Source organism: Lytechinus variegatus, chromosome 7 (assembly GCF_018143015.1).
Source record: "Lytechinus variegatus isolate NC3 chromosome 7, Lvar_3.0, whole genome shotgun sequence".
In the NCBI taxonomy this organism is placed as follows: Eukaryota; Metazoa; Echinodermata; class Echinoidea; order Temnopleuroida; family Toxopneustidae; genus Lytechinus; species Lytechinus variegatus.
The window spans coordinates 29,324,258-29,345,534 of NC_054746.1; the positions used below are offsets into that span (position 1 = coordinate 29,324,258).

The window sequence follows — 21,277 nt, forward strand, 5'->3', positions numbered from 1 at the left end:
ATTTGAAAAAAAAATCACAATAAAACAGTTTAATAAAGTTTAATGGTATAAAATGGTATAGACAAACATCACTCCTGATAATCCTGTATTCCTAATTCCAGAACTTTGTCTTCAAATTACCATTAAAACAAGAAATAATAACAATTTCTTCTGTTATAACAGAACAGTTTATGGTCTTGAGAACCTCTTTATACTTGAACTTCATTGCGTGAAATGAATATTAAAGGTTAGTGAACTTTTAAAGAATATTTTGTAGAAATTTCATTAAACTTTTGATTGTAAAGTTGTCAAAAATCAAGCAACAGAGGAAGTTTCATTTAACAAGGAAAGACGCAAGCTTGTTAGTCCATTACAGTTATTAATCATTTGCCTGAGCTCTTTACCTTTGTCATTTACCTGGCTGGTGTTTCAAAAAGCTGTTGGTAAGTTATGCGTGACTTTAAGCATGACGGATGATCCTTTCTCGTGCTAATTGAGATTCCCCAAATTGCTTTGGACAGATTTCTACATGTATGGCCGATTCTGTTATTTCATATATTTCTTTTTCTTAATTAGTTTTTCAATTCCAAGAAAGTGATAAAAAAAATATGTTACTAAGATTAACTAAGGCTTTTCACTTACGTCCTCACAATATGAATTTACCAACGAATTGCTCGAGTGAAAATCAGTGATCAGTTATGTATAAGGTGTGTGACTTCCATCTTACAAGTTCCCTTTCATCCCCTATAATCTTCCTTGTGTAAATCTCCAAATACATTATAATATACACAACGACTCTTGAGTAAGGATTTCCCACCTAAAAGCACACACATTGCTTGCCTTTGAAGTTTGAACTTGGTATCTCTGCAGTGCTCAACTTTTACTAAGTCTATTCTCCCAGTCATAAAGTTCTAAGTAATAAAGTTTCTAGATTTAAACCCTTCAAAAATGAGATTTATTTCAGTTTAGACAGACTGATCTGAGAATATTGCTTGGCCTTGTCCTTCACAGAAGAAATGCCAAACTAGTCATGGAAGAACAACCCTTCCTGTTGGGAAGTCAATCCAAGTCCTCATGCAGGATGAGACCACTCATCTCCTGGGCTGGAAACAAAACACTCGATATGCATAGGAAATATGAATCTCCTATGTATCGAAAGTCTCTCTGATATTATCTTTACCAAGTCTCTTTAAATCTTTGAGTCCTTCCAGAGAAAGAAACCTGATTTCACAGTTTGGTAAAGCTGATCCAAGAATCTTAATGATCCCTTCCATGTCCTTCACAGCTGGGAGGTCACACAGAAACAACTTCTCCAGTTTACTGTAAGAAGAATAAGACATTTGTGTTTGCATTAAATGGAAGTGTGGTTGCAGGATGGATGAAAACAATTCTTGTGAGAGCTTCACATATTTGATATTATACAAGAAAAACATTTCCACAAAAATATCCACGTAAAGGACTTAACAAAAGCTAGCCAAACATGTTTCATTAGAAATTTGTGGTGCTCCTGTAATTTGCATTTGACTCGCAAATAATCTGTGCGGACTTAGTACAATTTTCATGATTCCGAACCTTTACCATCAAACTCCAATCCATAGATTGTCTATGATCAATATTTCTCAATCATTGTAAGAAAATTTCTTTCAAATTTTATTTTCAGGGCCAAAATTAAACTACTTTTAAAGAGAAACAACAGCCTAATCTACCATAAATGACACTTTGTTCACTTTTCAAATTACCCTTTAGAAAATATCAACTAACCACTAGCCAACTTAAGGGTTAAGGCTCTATCAGCCCAATTCCAGATATATTGCAAAAAGCCTTCATAAAATAATTCAGTATGAACAGAAGAACAAAATCTATTCACTGAGCAAAAATAATTCCTTTTCCCCTGTCCATCATATAATCTGAAAAGAGCACAAAACCCAAATAGAGTTCTGAAGTGATGATGTCAGTCTTTTTACAGCATAGCAATGGTTCCAAACAAGAATCCTTGCACCAGGTGTGTATCAGAGAGTAATATCCAGGGCTTTTCACTGTTTCCAACCAATGTAATCAGAGACACATTTTGGGCTATTTGAAACTATTTACAAACGATTTTGAATAGCCATGACATCACAATTATTCAGGTTAACTATCGCTATCATGCACTTACTGAAGGTGATTGAGTGTTGCAAGCCCCTTATCTGTGACATCACCACAGCTGCTTATTTGAAGTTCTTCAAGAGAGTCTTTGAGAAGCACTAGCTTGGAGACACATATGTCCTGTAGATAGGTGCAGTGGTGAAGCTTCAGATATCGAAGGTGTTTTATTCCCTCTACAGACATATTAACAGAAACAGATTAACAGTTAAAGGTTCTAGCATTTTCCTGCCAATCACTCATTGAAATGCAACCACATTGGGCTCAATGAGAAAAATGCTATCAACAAACTTTATAAGTCAACAATCATATCTTGCATTTCCACAAACTTCAAAAATGTCTAGCATTCATTTTGTTATATTTCAGAGGAAATCTATGATTACATTCTCAATCTCAAGTTCATGTCACTAATGAGTTAAAAAACCTAGAACCATTCTCTTGAGAGATGCAGATGCAGATTTCTGTGGACAGATTTGATCACCAGTTTCACCACAAAGTCCAGTTTATTATAGTAACTTACCAAAGTGTTCAAAACCAATGTGCATGATCGATGAATCTGTTGCATCAACTTCAACAATCTTGAGTTTGTCTCTGCCTCCAGTCGGCAAAAGATTGTAATCTTCTGTCCACCTCTCGAAATCTTTGAACCTCACAGATGCTCCACATCTCAACAACCATTCTGCTGCAGCTCGGTCCGGACCTACCTCTTTGATTCTGGATCGGTCTACCCTAGGAGAGCAAGAGGGATAGAATTGGGAGATGGAGAGGGAGGGAAGATGAGAGAGGGGGAGGGAGGGAGGAAGGGAGAGAGAAAGGAATGAATAAAAGGGTGGATTTAGTATGTCTTATTTCAGAGAGATGGAGCAATGTCATTCTGTATATATATTTTGCCCACTAGTTCTGTTTTTGGACAGGTCGTACATAAAGTACTGTAATTTCATAAATTGTTTGAGAATTACACGTGTGTCTTGTGACAATATGAAAACGCAAAATTATTATCTGGACTAGCACCAATCAATGTATAGCCACCAATTGTAAGTTAAGTGCTAATTTTCAGCCTTTCATTTCTGACGATTAATGTCTGTTCAAAGCAAGAAACTAAATGCAAAACAGCAAAAGTATAATAATTTTCAATTTTGGCTTCTTTCCTTGCTGTGGTCATATTTGAGATTGATGATTGGTTTTACTTTAAAAATTGCATGACTACAAAAGTACCAGGTACAGAAAATTACAGGTTTTTTAATTTCATTGATAACCATAGTATTTTTTATATATATATAGCACTCGATACATAGGGATACATGTCCCTATTAGCAGAGTTATCAAAATAAAAGCAGAACTTACTGATTGAAAACAGCATTTAACATCCCCCAGAGTGGACGTGACTGGAGATGGTGCTGTAGTAGAATACCTCTTGCAATAGATCTACCTGGATTGCAAATCTTCAAAAAGCAATACACAAAAAAGAAAAATTACATTCATATTCTAATGCATTCTTGAGGTTAAAAACACCCCCAAAGAAATCCAAGACAATCACTGTGGCAAACATACAAGGAAAAGTCCAACAAGGTGTCTATTTTTTTGGAAAGATACAAAGCAAGACCTGTTTCAAATAAACTCTGGGCCATAACCATTTGCCCTATCCTCAAACACTCACATGTGCCTACAAAAATTTGCCAGCGAAAAGAGGGTCTTTTGAAAGGTCCAATAGCAAATAGAAATTTCCCAAGGTTCCATGCAATATATTAAATACATCTTTCCAATTCCATTGACAAAAAAGTAGACCAACATTAGCATAACAATGTAGGCATAAATCTACTTAAAAAGCTCTCATAATAATAGTCAAAGGAAACAGGAAATATCTCATTTTATTTCTATTGATCTTCCTTGTAACCCTTCTGTTTAATTCTCCATTTTAATGTTGGGTCTGGAATATTTTTTTCTGCAATTGAAGTAACCATTATTCCCTAACGCTACGGATGCGGGCATCGCGTAACATTGGGGAAGTAGGAAACAAGATCGCGGCGTAAACATCGGGCAAGTCTCTTTCGTCTTTGATATTTTTCTCAATTTTTGGATGAATTTTTGCTTAAAAATAAAATTGATAGTATAGAAATGTTGGAAATGAAGTTGCATCCCATGTATATGATTTTGGGCTAGATCTTTTAGAAGGAAAGTAGAAATCTCGGGGGCGAAAGTTTCAGGGTTTGGGGCCGTGCGTGCAGATGAATGGGAAGGAATACCTGCATGCATGGCTTTGTTAAGACTAAGAAGTAAGAGTAAGCTGACTCAGTAAATGACTTTTACTCCCTCGAAGCCTCCTGGCTAGGTGTGAAGCCCTAAACTAATACAGCTTTCATGACTTGCCAGCCGTCCCTGTCGACGTCGCCTTGATCTAGCGTCTGTCTGCACGGTCCATACCGGTTCCGCCGGCCGGCCAGCCGCCCGGCCCCGCCACCAACCGCATCCCGTACGTAGCTTGGCCCTTGCTCGGGCTTTTCTTCAATTCTCTAAAATAAACTCACAATTAGTACAACGCCATTCATTCACATAAAAACGCACATTACGGTTCTCCTCACAAGAGTTCACGTAAATCAACTCATGAATTTTCTTACATTTTTACAAAGCAAGCTTGTCATCTTTGTAGGGATTTTAAGGCTCTGTTTCTGTGACTTTCTTTGAATGTGGACTGTTAGCTCAGAATTTTATTTCGACTTGAACATTTGAGAATACCATAGAAACCACTAAGTTCGTCACAATTCGTGAGTCGGGATGAGTGACTTTTATTTCCTTTTTTGTCAAGCCCACGAATGACGATTTAAGTGTTTTGCGATAATTTGACATTTGAATAACAAATATGTCGTCCGCCGAAAGAACAGTGGTAGAACATCTGTATAAAGTACTTGTAATCGGCGAATTTGGAGTCGGTGAGTAGATACTTTCTTTACTTGGTTTGAATCGGTCCCATTCGTATGTTTTCACGTGCTGTTTAGTCAAGATAACAGGCTAGCGGGCCGATTGCACGAATTTTATGGCACGAAAGGGTCTTTCCAAGGACCGTCTTTCGTGTCGCCCATCTTTTATGATGCGCTGTATGCGGGATATTTCTGAAATGTATGATAAACAAATAGAATTTGTTAGCGAGCCTTTTATCAATTTGTATACAATTTCATGATATATCACATCATTTAATAAACTACGGGAAGTTTGCAGGTAAAATGTGTTTCACATGGCGTTCATGTATCATAATAGATGGGCGACATGAAAGACAATTCTTGCAAAGACCATTTTGTGCAATCGGCCCCTGAATTATAACAACGGTGCAGTGAGTAACGGTTATAAACTGAATTGAAGCAAGGAAGGAAGAAAGAAAAGGAAAATTAAAGAAAGAGTAAAAGAAGAAACAGAGAGAAATTAATGAAAGAAAAAGGGTCTAACTCTGATAAGAAAGAAAGGAAAGGATGTAAATCTATGTCGTATGAAAGAGGAAGAAAGAATGGAAGAAAAATTAGGCCTACATGTACATTCATGGAAAATATTACTAAACAGATCATTATTAAATTCTCTTTTCCCTTTTTTCTTGTTTTTTCCTCCCTTTTTCTTAAATTTCTTTTTTTCTGTCCCTTTTTCTTGGAACTTTCCCCCTTATTTTTAGATCTATTTTGTTTCTTTTCTATCTATTTCTTCCTATCTTTCTTTCTTGAACTTTGTTCTCTATCTACATGTATCATATATCTGTCTGTATGTCTGCCTATCTTTTTGCTCATTTATTTAATTCTTTTCTTTTTTTTAGATCTAGTATATATCTTCCTTGTTTGAAGTTCTTTCTTTTTTCTTTTCTTCTTAGTTAAAGGACAAGTCCACCCAGTTGATTTGAAAAAAAGGAGAAAAATCCGACAAGCAAAACACTGAAGATTTCATCAAAATCGGATGCAAAATAAGAAATTTATGACATTTTAAAGTTTCGCTTAATTTCATCATCCACTCAGTATTTCTTTTGTATTTTATTGTGTGAAATATGAAATATTCTCATGTTCTCCTACTTGTCAAGTGAAACAAAGCTTTATTTCTCCCTGAACATGTGGAATTACCATTATTTTAACAATTTATGGTCAAGTTGGTCCTTATTGTCAAATCTGTAAAAATTGAAATATGGTATTATTCAAACAATAAGAAACAAAAGAAATAGTGAGTGATGGACATCATCGACTCTCTCATTTGCATATCGCTGAGTTGTGCATTTAACTGTTTTGTGAAAAACAAGCGAAACTTGAAAATGTCATAACTTTCTTATTTTACATTCGATTTCGATGAAATTTGCAGCGTTATGTTTGTTTTTCTCTATCGATTGAAATCAATTTTCTGGGGTGGATTTGACCTTTAATGACTTAACATTATTTTATTCTTTTTATCATTAGATCTTAGATGATAATTTGTACCTTGAACCTAGTACTTTGTAGTCATTTACCGGTACCCCAAAGCCCTTTACCAGGAATTATTACTCAGGGCTGGAGAGAGTGGTGGTATTATTTCTGATTTGGTATTGGGGTTTTGGGATGGCCTTTGTACTAGAGCTTTTTTTAATGACAATTTATGTACTTCTATCTTGTAATTTTTTTAATGTTTTGTTTAAAGGACTAGTCAACCCCAACAAAAATTTGATTTGAATAAAAAGAGAAAAATCCAACAAGTTAACGTAACAATGAAAATGTCATCAAAATCGGATGTAAAATAAAATAGTTACGATATTTTAAAATTTTACTTAATTTCACAAAACAGTTAAATGCACATCCTGGTCGGTATGCAAATGAGGACACTGATGATGTCATCCACTCTCGATTTCTTGTGTATTTTTTAAAATGAAATGTGAAATATTTAAATTTCCTCCTCATTGTCAAGCAAAATGACAATTAATTCTTCCCTGAACATGTGGAATTAGCATTGTTTAATACTATATGGTTCATTCAAGTTGGTCCTTATTGTCAGATATGTAAAAAATGAAAAATTGTATAATTCAAACAATAATAAACAAAAGAAATAGTGAGTGAAGGACATCATCGACAATCTCATTTGCATGTCACTGAATTGTGCATATCGTTGTTGTTTTATGGGAAATTAGCAAAACTTTAAAATGTCATAACTTTCTTATTTTACATCCAAATTTGATGAAATTTTCAGCATTATGCTAATTTGATTTTACTGTATTTATTGAAATCAACAATTTTCTGGAGTGGACTTGACTTTTACAATGAAAATTCTCTGTGCATGCTTACATAAATGGAATCAATAAAGGAAAAAATTGAATAAACCTAATTTCATATAATAAAATACAAAAGAACAAATGGGGATGTGACATCATCAGCCAACCTAATGAATATTCATGATGACTGTTTTCACAAAATATTGCTAAACTTTAAAATTCAATAAATTTGATATTTGTTATCCGATTTTGATGAAATTTTCAGCATTTGCTCAGTAAATTCTACTCTATTTATTAAGCTACATGTATAAATACTTTCAGCCCGGACCATCCCTTTAACAATGAGGAAAAATTACAATATTTCATATAATAAAATACAAAAAAATAGAAAGTGGATGATGTCATCTGTCTCCTCATTTGCAAACCGACCAGGATTGAAATTGAAAAGGTTTTATTCAAAATCATTGCACGTTGCAGCCAAAAGGCTGAATTGCGTACAGTTTACAGGTATATACATGTATAAATAGATGATTTAAAAATATCAAAACTTGAAATGATTAAGAGAATATAATGCAACTTAACAAAAGAACAAATAGAAGACTAAAAGGTGGTGGTGGTGGAAGAATGCTTATTGACATATGTGCATTTAACTGCTAAAAGAAGAAGTACATAATTCTGACTTGGTACCTGAGATTGGTAGAAGAAAGCTAAGATCATATCATCGATTATGGGAGTTCTTATGACAGTTAATTTTTATCATCAAATTGGTTACCAAGTACTTGTATTTAGAAACCTACACGTGGAAGCGCCGTGGTGTAGCGGTTCTGACTCTTGCCTTGTAATCAGAGGGTCGTGTGTTCGAATCCCACCATGGTCTAGCGTCCTTTGGCAAGGCGTCAATCCACACTTTGCTACTATCACCCAGGTGCTAATTGGGTACCGTTAGGAAACAACCATCATTGTGGTTGGTTTAGCAAGTGTGCGCCTCACAGGCTGCTTAAAATGCTGTGAATACAGTGACCGGATAATAATAATTGTGAAGTGCTTTGAGCAGTCGTAGATTGATAAAGCGCTATATAAAAGCCAATTATTATTATTTCTCAAGCCTTTTGTCGTGAATGACTAATGGATCATGGGGCCAAGAAGAAATCAAATACCATTTCTTTATTCTTGCTAATATTAAGAACCAGATCGTGTCCATCACACCAGTTTACAGATTGACCAACTTCACTAACATGTGAGATAGCTCTTGCACCAATTTATACAAATGCTACAAAGTTCAAATTAGAAAAAAAAATTCTTACATATAGTATATTTGTAGTTAAGTGTTCTAAGAATTTTTTTTTTAAAGCACTTGAAAAAAAAAATGACTGTAAAGTAGTACACATGCATCTTTAGAACAGTTTTCATATTGTGTATCTTTTTTTTTCTTTCCCCTTTTTATTGCAAATTTCATCTTTGGATTGATTGTGATCACAGGAAAGGTAAATATAAGTTTAGAATACTTTTAAAGATACCAGAATTCATCATACAACAGTATTTCAATACTAAAATTATTTGTAACTTTTCGATGAATTTATTTACATGTAGTCTAAATTCATATGAACATACTAGGCTCTTTTAAGTGTACCATGATTATGGAATTCACAAAGACATTCAGTTTGAAATAATATTGAGTAGACAAGTACTTTACAGCTTATTTTGCAAAGAAATTATATTCAGGTATTTTTTTATTGATTTAGGAAATTAATTAAATGACCATTTATTATACATTCCATTTCTCTTTTTCATCTAGACATCACTCATCAGGAGATATACTGAAGGTTAGTTTTAAAAGCCCATTATGTTTTTTTTTTAACAGTATAAAGGCCCATTTTAGCTTTGTATTATTTGGCCTAGTAATATTTTCTATATATGGATTCACTCGCCAAACATTTTTTTTTCATAGAATTTTACAAATGGCATAACCTGTGAGATTCTCAAGAGTGAATTTCACTTTTCAGTGTGATGATATAATCATTAAATAAGTTTTCCCATGTGAAAACAATACGAAACAGACTGCAGCCATGTGAAGTAATACATTTATAATGCTTGTTTTACTCAATGCCTGATATACTTTTAAGTGAAAAATAATATATAGCAGGCCTAAGTTCAATCGTTACAGCAATCATGTTCAGAAAGCACTTTTTCAGAAGCTATCTAATACTATCAGGAAACTACAGGTGTAGCCTGTACACAAGGTTAATGATATTCATTTGCAGTACTGGTAATTTTGTTTTGTACTGGACAACATAAAACATATACCGGTATGTAAGAAATAATTTTTTTATACATAGTTTGCTGAAATTAAAGACAAGAGATACCATTAAGGTTTTGGGGAAAATTCTATAAAGAGATAGTAGAGTTGAATTTTTAAGGTTTTGTGGTGCCAATTCCCGCTTATATCATGTAATTTGAGTATCATATGGTGCCATTAGAAAATTGAAATATATTTTCCACATAATATACCTGCAGACCATTATTTCATACATGATTCGATGGGCAAATTATTTTCACTCATGATCCATTTGGAAATGGGAATATATTGAATTATATAACTTGACGTATGGGACAGCTGCTTGAATATGACAGCACGAAATCAAACTTTACTAATTCTTTTTCTTTGAGGGATTATTGTTCAACATTCATTTATTTTTTCTCAATTTTTTCTGATTTTAGTAAAGAGAATTAAACAACTTGATGTCAGGGTAAACTTCCTTACTAAAAGTGCCTTCTATCCTCTGGAAAATGTACATGTACTCTTGGTAAAAAAAAAATTACAAAATCATTTTTCTTTTTACAATTATCCAGGTTACTTTTCACCTAACTACAAATTAACGATAGGTGTTGACTTTGCTTTGAAGTCATTAGATTGGGATGAGAATACTAGAGTCAATTTACAATTATGGTAAGATGATTTCTTTTACATGTACCAGTTGTTATTATTACTGTTGTCATTTTTAATTTATAAAAGTACAATCAGACTAATAAAGCATGACCTTGAATAGAAATCACCTTTGGAATAGAGATGTAGTTCAATAACCAATGTCTGTATATTTTGAAGTATTTCAGTGTTTAATCATATTCAGGTGATGATCCAATGGAATGGAGACACAGCCACATTGTGCACCCATTTCAAACTGCAAACTGTGACCCTCTACAAAATTACAGATACCCCTTTGACGTAGTTACTTTTTTATGAGATTAATTCATCCTGTCAATAGTTAGACACCCCCCCCCTTTATAAACCATGTAACCATTCCTGGTTAAATCATTTGTTTGTTATTCATGTGATTCAGGGATATTGCCGGTCATGAGAGATTTGGTCACATGACAAGAGTCTACTACAAATATGCGTAAGTACAACATAACAGTAGTTATATATTTTTCTTTCACTTTGTAGGACTGTAAAAGGGGAAAGCTATTATGCATCTAAATATTGATACTTGACTATAAAACTTGAGTCCAAGGCCCTTGATTTTACAAAAAGTTGATAACAGATTTGCTTTTGTTATTTGTTCAGATATCTGAAAGGTTTACTATCATATTAAACGTCATCATAAATCATGAGGATAAGTGCTAGGAATTGATTACATTTCCATCTCACTTCAATATCCGTGTCACATTCATTATTTCCTGCAAATATGAATAAACTGAAGAAGAAAATAAAATGCTTACATGTACACATCATCTCTTAGTTTAGATTTCCAAACCTTTATAATATAGTTGTTCAAAAATGAAATAAAAACAAGGTTATTTTGCTTGAATGTCACAAACAACTTAGTAATACTTAGGCCGTGTTTATGCTTCCACTTTTCAGGCTATGATTAGTCCAAATCACGGTTGCGTCCATGCTTACTTTCATTTAAACGCTGTTTCAAAACGCCGATCGTAAACTCACAACAAGGTGCGTTTGTAAACGTCGTTTGACCAAAATCAGGCTTTCTGGGGAAGTATAAACAGAACCACGATCGTAAACGTGTTTAAATGACGTCATTTGGTACATGCTTCCGGTGAGATGAAAATCCGTGGGCAAATACAGTCATATTGCTATATGTTATCTCCACGTAATAACAACAATCGGGGAAAAAACTTTCGAAAAGAGGCGCGCTCAATTTGACCTCGCTTTACGATGCGAAGTCAGCGGGTGATCATGATTTGCTCTGAAAAGTTAAGCATAAACAGCACTCCAAGAACCACGTTTATGATCGGCGTTTTGAATTGACGTTTGAAATCGCTGATTCTGTCCTCGCAATGGAAGCATAAACACACCTTAGTATGGTAATTGACTTTCATAAAATTTGAGAGATGTGTGGTCAGTGACTCACCAGGTCAGTGATTATTTGTATTGGTGACTATAGGTTATAAGCAAGAATTTTTTTTACCTTTTTTTTTCATCATTTATCAAACCTTGATAAACCCTTTGCAGGTATGAAAGATAGAGGAAGTAAAACCAATGACCATCATTACAGAATGATCAGTTTATTAAATCCATTATCCATCTTCTGCCCTGTAACCCTATTTGCAATTATTTGTAACTTTCATGCACATGGATTGCTGTGGATTTACATTATAATTTTTATCAGTTAGGCCTGTAATGTTGGATGTATCTGTACTGGTTTAATGTCAGAAGTATAACCATATGGTATTATCCACATTTTCTTTCAGCATTGCTGCTGTAATAGTATTTGATCTCTCAAGGTAAGATCTATGTGACCTGAGTATGCACTAGATTTAGCAATAAGCATGCCTTGTGATTAAAAGGATTACTGCTTAATTTAGTAGTACATAATTCATTTGGTTGTCTATTATCATTTTTAATGCAGACTATGCAGTATATAATTTGTGTTAGTTTGTAAAATTTGTTATTCACTGGAAATTGTAAATTATTTATAGATGTCACAAATTGCACATCTTCAGAGCTCTGGAGATGGGTGTAATCTGTGTGACTTGATATCCTTTTGCTCCATATAAAAATATAGATAAAACAGATCAGTGGTTTTTGAAACAGTGTTCTGCATTATTTTCTGGAATTGTAGGATGAACGATATGGGTCTTTTAGGGTGAAGAATGGAATCCTTGTTCGCTATGCATGATGAATTTATAGTGTAGCTTAGCATGCTTCAATGCACTAGTAGAATTTTCTTTGTACATGCACACTTGCCCTTTCATGTGAATTACTTTGTTTGCATTGAAATTACTTGAAAGAATTTATTTGAAACTTTTTTATAGTAGCCAGGGGCATAGTTGTAGTTTTTACAAGATAAATATGAAAAAAAGAGAAATTTATCACTGTAAGGACAAAATTAATCAAATCATAACTGATTTATCAAGATTAATGTTTTGTGATACGACATGTATCATGTCCCTTGTTTATGGACAAAAAACCCCAAATATTGAATTGTTTCACCACAAAGAGTCATATCAGTGGCAGAATAACACAGAAAAGGCTTTGATTTTGTTACATGGTATGTTCACTTCATTTTCAAAATGGATTAAAATACATTTACATACATTGAAATGAATTATATATAATATTTAAAGTATTCAGGTGAATAAGATGAAATCTAGAATTTGTAATGTTCTTGGTAAATGTTTTGTGACAGAATTATGAAATTCAAATAATTCTGCAACATAAATACTGATCAATGGAAAAACGCAAAGTTTTCTTTTGGCGTTTATTTTTTATAGATTAATTGTTTTAGGAAAATTACAGGTGTATGTATATACAATGGGGTGGTGATATTGGCATAACATGATTGCAATTAATGACCCACTTGGATAAAAATCAGTATTATGTGTGGATACTATTCTGTGATTGCTCTAATTGTCAGGACTTGATATTGCATGACTTATATCTGTCACTCTTTTCTTCTAGACCTGCCACATTTGACTCAGTATTAAAGGTAGGCATGATTATTTCACTGTAGCTACATGTAATATGAACAAAAAGTAGAGGTTTCCTTGCTTTGTGAAGCATTTTCACATTTGCATGCCGTCTTTCAAAGAAACTGTTGTATTGTACGTTTTTCCTAATTTAACTGACTGCCAGTTTCTGAGTGGTGGTTCTTCATGTTCTTTTACTCTCGAACTTTATTGTAATAGAATTTCAATTCACTACAAATGAATGATAAGGAGATGATGAATTAACTTTTGAAATGTTTGAATTTGAGATTTGCTACTTCACTAATTGATGGTTTATTAATCAAATATCTACCATACATTGATGATTGATATAATAGTTTCAAAATGAACCCATGTTTAATTATGTTATTAGGGAAAGGCTCTTTTAACCTCAGTCAAATGTTACATGCACAAATGGGATTGCTACATGTTTAACCTATGTAAGGACAAGTATTTAACTCTTTAGTGCATTCAGAAGAAAGTAGATTTATGAATTTGGACAAAGAGGGGACAGATAATCCTCTTTCTACCATTGTACCTACAGTGTATGGGTAAGGCCTCAGGTACTTAAATCCTTTCTAAATCCATTATTGTATTCATTTTTGGGTGGCAAGGCAGGATTGCCTTGGTCTGTGGGTTAAGAATTCATTCCCTGTCGGTTTTCATTGCTCTTTTGAATAACTTGATAAGTTTCCAAACAATCTCCAAACTTGAAAGTAGAAAAGTTTCTACATATAACGTTTTAAAACTGAGAACTCTGTAAACGATGAAAATTAAGGAATGTCCGATGCTTATATGTTCCCTGTAAAATTTATAAAACATTCATATTGATAAGTATTGGTCTCATGTCACTGTTGGAGGTCAATCTCAAAATCTTGTATTATATCCAAATTAAGAAAAATTTCTAGAAAAGTGAGAAAAAAGGGTCTTCCCCGAACTTACGGGACAGTGGCCTTAATCTTTCAAGATGGAGAGCTGAACCCAAATTATAGGACATCTCTTGACAGATTATCTCATTGAAAAAGTGATCACACCAGCAACTATATTCAGCCATACACGAGTGATTAAAATATTTGTATATCTCATCAATTTTCAAATCAACTTTTCATTATAATTCATTTTTATGACCACCTCTTTGCATTGAAATGCAGAAATGTCACAAGATATTTCTTATTCTCGTACCCACACATTTCTAACTTTCAATTTCTCTGCTTCTTATAGTGGTCAACAGATGTTCATGAAAAAGTGATGTTAGCTAATGAGCAGCCAGTGCCTATTTTATTATTAGCTAATAAGGTGAGAAATAGATGTACTAGTATGTAATAACCAACCCACCCCCATCCAGCCACAGTACCAGTTTGTAAGCACTTCCAGAAATTAATATTCCTGCCAGGTATCCATTCACTACACAGGAGTTGAGTGCAAATGCAATTAATGCATCATGTAGATATTTCTTGCTAATCAAAATCGAGGCAACTGATTTGGATTCAAAGTCTTTTGAACCCATGATTTCAGTGTTACAAATCAATATTGAGTGAAATTTAGAGTGTTATAATTTGATTTGATATTAATCATATTGATCTGTTGGGTATACTTGGCCTTTAAAAACAAAACTTTTACTTTATGTTTTACATTTTACATGTAGTTTACAAATGTTGATTTTCTGGAGATCTATTAAGATGTAGTTATTTATTTTACCTAATCAGTGTGACTTGCCAGATACAGTGATAGATGCAGACATGCTGGATCATTTCTGCAAAGAAAACAAGTTTATTGGCTGGTTTGGGACATCAGCGAAGGATGATACCAATGTTGGTAAGTAAAACAGAGTATTCTAGAAATGCAGTTTTTCAGACAACAAATTATTTTACTTTTCTTGAATAATTTCCTCCACCAAAAACACTATTTTGGGGGCGATGAGAAAATTAAAGAAATTTCATACTTTTTATTATTTTTATCGCCATCCCTGATTTTTCTTTTTCATGTTTTACTTTTATATTTTTTCTCTTAATTTTATCTCATTTCTAACTTACCTTCAACTTTTCTTTTCATCTCCTCTCTATCTTGATCTTGCATTTATTGGTTCTTTCTTGCTGTCTTTCCCTTTAGACTGCTCTTATTTCATATCTCTTTAAGCCCTACCCTCCCATTTTTTGCCCTTGCTGCCACCTATGGGAGCCCTCATTCAAGAATAATATCTTAATTCTAAGCTTTATACACCCCACAACCTGTCTGATCTACTCTTTCTCTCACAACGCCTTACTTACTCTCCCTGTCCCTTTCACCCCTCCCCCCCTTCCCACTCATCACTACCATCATTTTATCATTGCCACCCCTAATACAAAAAAGTACAATATGAAAAAAACCTTTTATAATGTAAGCTGCGTTAAAAGTATACTACTTAAGGTTTGTAGTATATACCTATCACAGTAATGACAGTATCTCAGGATACTTGTAGAAAGATCTATTCTAAACCTCAAAGGTTCTTAAAAGGCTCATTATCATTGATTTACTTTTAATTAGAAGTTTCACTTGCAGTTGCCTGTTTTGAAAAGCAAGGAGATGCTTTTATTATGTTTGTTCATTATTTAGTAAATGGTTTGTACCAAAAGTGGTATGACAAGTGTACAACTTCAGTAGATATACTTTTACACAATATGTTATGCAAAAGATATGTGTTCTGCTCATAATGTGCACCATATACTATGCATTTTACTTGTGATATTAATACTTGCACTGGTTCTAATCGTAATGTACTTGTGATATTAATACTTGCACTATTTTATTAAATTTTGTTTTTTTCTCTCTTTATTTTCTTTATTTGCACTCAAAAAGTTGGTATTTGCTATTTTTGTTGTCTTATTTGTGTGAATCTTGAGCCATTACATGTGTAGAGCAGAATAACAAATATGCTAGTCTTTTATAGTTTTGTTAGTGTTTTTCCCCAGTCTCTCTTATTCCTTTTTTCCAATTTATGTATCCATAATTTGAAGTCCACCATGAAATAAGAAGAGGGAACACTAATTTGCAGCATATGATAATACAATGTTTTTGAGTAAAGAATAAAAGGTTGGGGCGATAAAGGTGATAGATGATATTGAATATCTTTCTGTGCACCTGAGTAGTCATGTAAACAAGGAAAAATTGTTATTTAGATTCGAGTGTATAAAAAACAACAGGTGTTTTCATAAATCATTACGTCAACTTAACAAGTCATAAATCTCTAACAATGACTAAATTGATTGATGAAAATATTTCTTATGGATATTGAATACAGGAAGAGATGGCAGCTTGTGCAAAATATAGATTTATTATTTATTGAAAATTGATTGATTAATGTTGGAATATAAGCTCAGATATCGTGTGAGTTAAAAAAGCTTGACACCTCACAAATCCCCAATTGAAGAGAAAATAAATACTGTATGTCATGAATGCATAATGATAATATATGACTGGAAAGAGTAATAAGATTACATTGAACCTCACCTTAGTTAAATTCAACAGCTTATTATGCCTACAATAATGAAAGATTGATTCAATTGAATTCATTTTAATTCATTTATTTTACATACAAAATATACAAAATCAAGTATATACAAATAAAAATTACAAAGTATAAAAATAAGACATTGTACAGATAAGATGATGTATCAAATGCACAATACTACAGTTTGATTTATATACCTACTAAAATTGGATGCCCATGAAAGCAGTGTGCTTGTAAAGTCGGGTCACTCAGCAAAGTATTAATCAGTGAATGATAGAATACATAATATAGTTATATGAAATACTAAACAGAAACAAAATTCTATCAATGATAATGATGTATTACATGTATTTATACGATAATAACTAATAACCGACCCACCCACCCACCATGCATGTATGTAATGAACAGTTATATGTATTAATAGCTTTCAGGAGTTGCCTATTTAACTGTTGTTTGAATAAAGATAATAAAGAAGAGTTTCTAACACCCATTGGCAAAGCATGCCAAGTTTGCAATATAAGGTTTAAATTCATCATAGAAACCAAATTTGCATACTCTGTCACAAATAGTCCTTGTAATCTATCAGTGACACCATTATTCTTGTGTAGCTTATACGTCAGTCACACTTCCCCTGTGGTGGCGTATGGCAAGCCGTTTTATTCATTTTTATTCAAACCATCTATATGTAGCTGGTACAGAAAAATATTAAAACGTCTATTTTCAACTCTTATGGCCATCATAGGGGAAATGTGACTGAGGTTCTCTAAAAAGAATCTTGCTTTCGATATTAGTGTTGCTTTTCCCCTGTAACTCTGAACCTCTGCCAGATGCACTCAGTTTTGGCTTGTTATAAAAAGCCATGTTAGTGGCGCATAAGTTTCTGGTAAATTTCTATTTTCCTATGGTATCTTTCAAAGAACAAAGCTACCAAGAAATTACATCATAATCTCTTAGAATTAACTACTAACTCATTTTCAAAGTCTGACTCCATGATGGTGGACATCAGATCAGGTGCATGCATAGATGATCATGCAACTAGCTGGCCTGGCTGCACTACCGTGCAGCCGTGAACGTACCACGCTAGCCCTACATGCTTGCGGTGTGCGGCATGCTCATTCTACATGGCAGGGCCAGTGTGATAACTTCTTGGTAGCTTTGTTCTTTATAGGACACCATAGGAAAAAAATTGGCTGGCTTGCTACCTTCCACTCCACGAACATGACTGTTTGGCATGTGTTGCCTTCATGGCTGCCGAATCTTATGCGCCACTTACACAGCCTTTTCTAACATTTCTAACGAGCCTCAGTTTCCGTGTTTGCTTGTATGTATTCAAGGAGCCCTTGATATGTACCCAGTATCCAGTGAGATTTTGTTCATGTCATTCTTTACATTTGAAATTATTTATTCCAAATATGTGTAGAAAATGTTAAGAAGGGAAATGGAACTTTAGGGTTATAATGTCTATGACAAGAATAATGACCTAAATATGTCATGCATATTCAGTAATAATTAGAATCAGTCTTGTAAAATTTTGATAGCATATGTTGTGAAGTGAAATCTATTGTGACTAGGTTCAACAATAAAACTCTAGCGAAAAAGTTTCCTGATATTTATTATTTTACAAAATCGAAAATTTTCAGAAGAATGTGATACAGTTCTACGTGTCAGTACATTTTAGGATGCAATTGACCAGAAGACCCAGCAGAAAAAAATGTTTACAAAATTAGACTTGATTTTATATGGAGAGTTCTAAAAGTTCCCTTCATCATTCAGTCTTCTGCATAACCTGAATCTGCTTAAATGTATCTCACTTATAAGTTGATACCATGTTGAATGTAGAAGTCATCCACCAGGTGAATTCAGAGGGCAAGAAGCCGTAGGAACAAAATTTGTAGGTTTCATAACACATGCAGATAATGATGCATCACCAATGTTCAAGAGACTTGTGGGTCAACCATTAATTTTTCCACAAGATATACAAAACAGCATGGGTCATGGGTGAGAATTGAAAAATTAAAGCAGGGATCAGTAACTTGAACTGTTAATAGTCAATTACGAGCCTTGCATAAAAGTGAAAAAAAATAATTTGTAACTATTAATCATATTTGTTATATTGCACCTCAGGTGATGCCATGTCATATCTCGTGGAGACCATCCTGCAGCTAACCTCTGAGGGCCAGAAGCCCCAGGAACACATCTCAGTACACCAGGACCAGGACTACCTGACTGCGATGAAGGAGAAAAGGCAACAAGATGCCCTTATCATGCAGCAGAGACAGAGGAAAAAAGCAGAGGCCAAATGCTGTCCCATTTAGTAAGACCTGGTCTATGCACTTCAGGAATAGGACTATCATGCTGGATGGTCTCTGGAACTTGTCTGCAGATCCAACATGTTGACAAAGTGGCATGGTGATTACCTACAAGTGTGTTGAAAGCAGATTCTGTAGGACATGCACCTCAGTATACATGAAGGAAGGTGGTGACAGTAGTCAAGGTGAATACTTTCGAAGGCTACAAAGGGACGACATCACATCTCTTGAATTTGATCAGGAATTAATATCTAAGATTCATCCGCCAACCGATTTAATTCTTTCAGTGAATTTGAAACCTATTATTAATGGTACCTCTGATCATTTGGTTATTCTTAATCTTAGTTATCATTCGAACTGAGAATGAGCTGAATTAATGCTACAATCACACATGTAAAACCAACTTTATTTTGACCAAAGCCATGATGACTTACCATCATTCAATTAGGAGTTGGTTTCATTGATGTGAACGTAGTGTATATCTATGCATTGGTGCTCTTATTATATTATTATTTTACTTGCACTGCCCGCTTTGCATAGATATCTTTTCACCAGAGACTTTGTCATTGTAAATTGATAATTTCTTCTTTTTTTTTCTTAAATGATGACCTCATTTTCAGATTACATGGGAACTTGTTATCTAATTACCAGGTAGATGTCTATTAAAAAAATTTCCAGCAATTGAGAAATTGATGGATGTGTTGATGGAAAGAAAAAAGTCTTACTTATTGTACATTCCAGTACTTGACGTAACATTACAAATTATGATACAACAGCATCATGTCTTTTTTTCGATGAACTTTCTGTCAACACTTGTTCAGTACTGTCATTAAAAGAATGGTTGTGAAAATATGTGAATAAATCTGTGATACGAGTACGATGAACCCATCTATGGTTTGCCACTTATAATTGCATTTAGGGGTAGTTGTATAAACTTGTGGTCAAGCATGCGTACTGCAAACAGTTATTAAAGGTAGACAATGTTTATCATGTAATTTAGGATGATATTTTTATCAATGCTAAACTTAATCATGTTCTGAAAAGTATATATATTTATATTGTATATTTTACATCTCATATAAAACCACCTTCAGGAATGTTGTTCTTTCCATATGTGATGTAAAATGAGCAGTGTTTTGAAAACATTGTCCATATTTCTTTGTATTCAGGTATTTATTGGACTTAAGTAAAATAGTGAAAAAAATTAAGAATTATACACATATATATTTTCCCATGATTAATTGTAATTGTGGTTTGTATTATAGTAACCACTTTCTAAAATTTTCAAGCCATGCAATATTCTTAAAGTATGTATTTTGTAATGTGAGGTGTACAAGTCACAATTGATGTGTACTTTAATGCTGATAAAGGATATTGACTGACACTCTTTTAGCTGAGGAGATTTAACGCAATATTTTGAAGTATATTCTCATATGTATTTGAATAAATTCACTTGTTACGAACAATACAAAATGTAGCGTGTTGTAAGATAATGAACAAAATAATTGTTCATAATGCTATTTATGAGAATTGAGGAATATATGATAATTTATTTTCTTCAAATTTTGTTCTCTTTTTTGAAGTATAGCAATTATTTTTTATTGTGCTTTTAGAGGACTTTAGTTGACTTTGAAAATTAGAATTGGAAATATAGAGTTGTATATTTGTGCTGCATAGTGTTGATTTATTTAGGATTGAGCTGCCTTCTTTGGCTTGAATAAGAACTTTGATAAGAACTTTGATAAGAACTTTAAAATCCATGGACAGGAAAACTACAAAATTTACCTTTTGTTTTGAAAGATATTGATAATCAATCTGTGTTACTTAGGTTGACATAATCACTGGTTATAAATACATGTACAGAGTGATTAAAAAAACTAAATACCCTGTTACTCTAGATTTTTTATGTAGTCTAAGGAATGTCTATTTGAAGGGAAAAGATGGTAGAAATACATATTTGGCTAATTCAGTATTTATGTAGATTTTAGATAGCACATGGGAAGTTTGAGGGGATTTTATTCATTTTTGTCTCGCCTGCATAGCAGAGCGAGACTATAGACATCGCTTTCTTGACGGCGGCGGCGTTATCAACATTGAAATCTTAACAAAGGTTAAGTTTTTGAAATGTCATCATAACTTAAAAAGATATGGACCTGGTTCATGAAACTTGGACATAAGGGTAATCAAGTATTACTGAAGATCCTGCCTGAGTTT

At 33.5% G+C, this 21,277-nt stretch overlaps 2 protein-coding genes across 4 annotated transcripts; one reads left to right on the forward strand and one right to left on the reverse strand.

The window, feature by feature from the left end:
- Positions 1–23: 23 nt before the first annotated feature.
- Positions 24–4,846, reverse strand: LOC121418937 (ATP synthase subunit s, mitochondrial-like). Of its 3 annotated transcripts, none has more exons than XM_041613162.1 (5): positions 4,737–4,846; positions 3,466–3,563; positions 2,642–2,850; positions 2,135–2,297; positions 24–1,299 (listed from the first exon to the last, which is right to left on the reverse strand). In XM_041613162.1, the coding sequence occupies exons 1-5, from the start codon at positions 4,758–4,760 to the stop codon at positions 1,125–1,127; spliced, it is 669 nt and encodes a 222-aa protein (XP_041469096.1). In that variant the 5' UTR covers positions 4,761–4,846; the 3' UTR covers positions 24–1,124. The 3 variants fall into 3 exon arrangements, with proteins under 3 accessions (XP_041469096.1, XP_041469098.1, XP_041469097.1); XM_041613164.1 differs by lacking the exon at positions 4,737–4,846 and adding an exon at positions 4,473–4,602; XM_041613163.1 differs by lacking the exon at positions 4,737–4,846 and adding an exon at positions 4,365–4,385.
- A 15-nt stretch (positions 4,847–4,861) lies between these two features.
- On the forward strand, positions 4,862–19,759 carry LOC121418936 (ras-related protein Rab-32B-like). Its single transcript, XM_041613160.1, has 10 exons — positions 4,862–5,048; positions 8,801–8,805; positions 9,117–9,144; positions 10,172–10,268; positions 10,660–10,716; positions 12,029–12,061; positions 13,239–13,266; positions 14,486–14,560; positions 14,971–15,079; positions 18,879–19,759. The coding sequence occupies exons 1-10, from the start codon at positions 4,979–4,981 to the stop codon at positions 19,067–19,069; spliced, it is 693 nt and encodes a 230-aa protein (XP_041469094.1). The 5' UTR covers positions 4,862–4,978; the 3' UTR covers positions 19,070–19,759.
- The last annotated feature ends 1,518 nt before the right edge of the window (positions 19,760–21,277 follow it).

Coding starts and splice junctions, on each gene's coding strand:
- LOC121418937 (XM_041613162.1), bottom strand. CDS start 4,760: ATGACAAGCTTGCTTTGTAAAAAT. Junction 3,564..4,736: donor CAAGCTTGCTTTGTAAAAAT/GTAAGAAAATTC, acceptor TGCTTTTTGAAG/ATTTGCAATCCAGGTAGATC. Junction 2,851..3,465: donor TTAAATGCTGTTTTCAATCA/GTAAGTTCTGCT, acceptor TTGCTCTCCTAG/GGTAGACCGATCCAGAATCA.
- LOC121418936 (XM_041613160.1), top strand. CDS start 4,979: ATGTCGTCCGCCGAAAGAACAGTGGTAGAACATCTGTATAAAGTACTT. Junction 10,717..12,028: donor AGAGTCTACTACAAATATGC/GTAAGTACAACA, acceptor ATTTTCTTTCAG/CATTGCTGCTGTAATAGTAT. Junction 12,062..13,238: donor ATAGTATTTGATCTCTCAAG/GTAAGATCTATG, acceptor CTTTTCTTCTAG/ACCTGCCACATTTGACTCAG.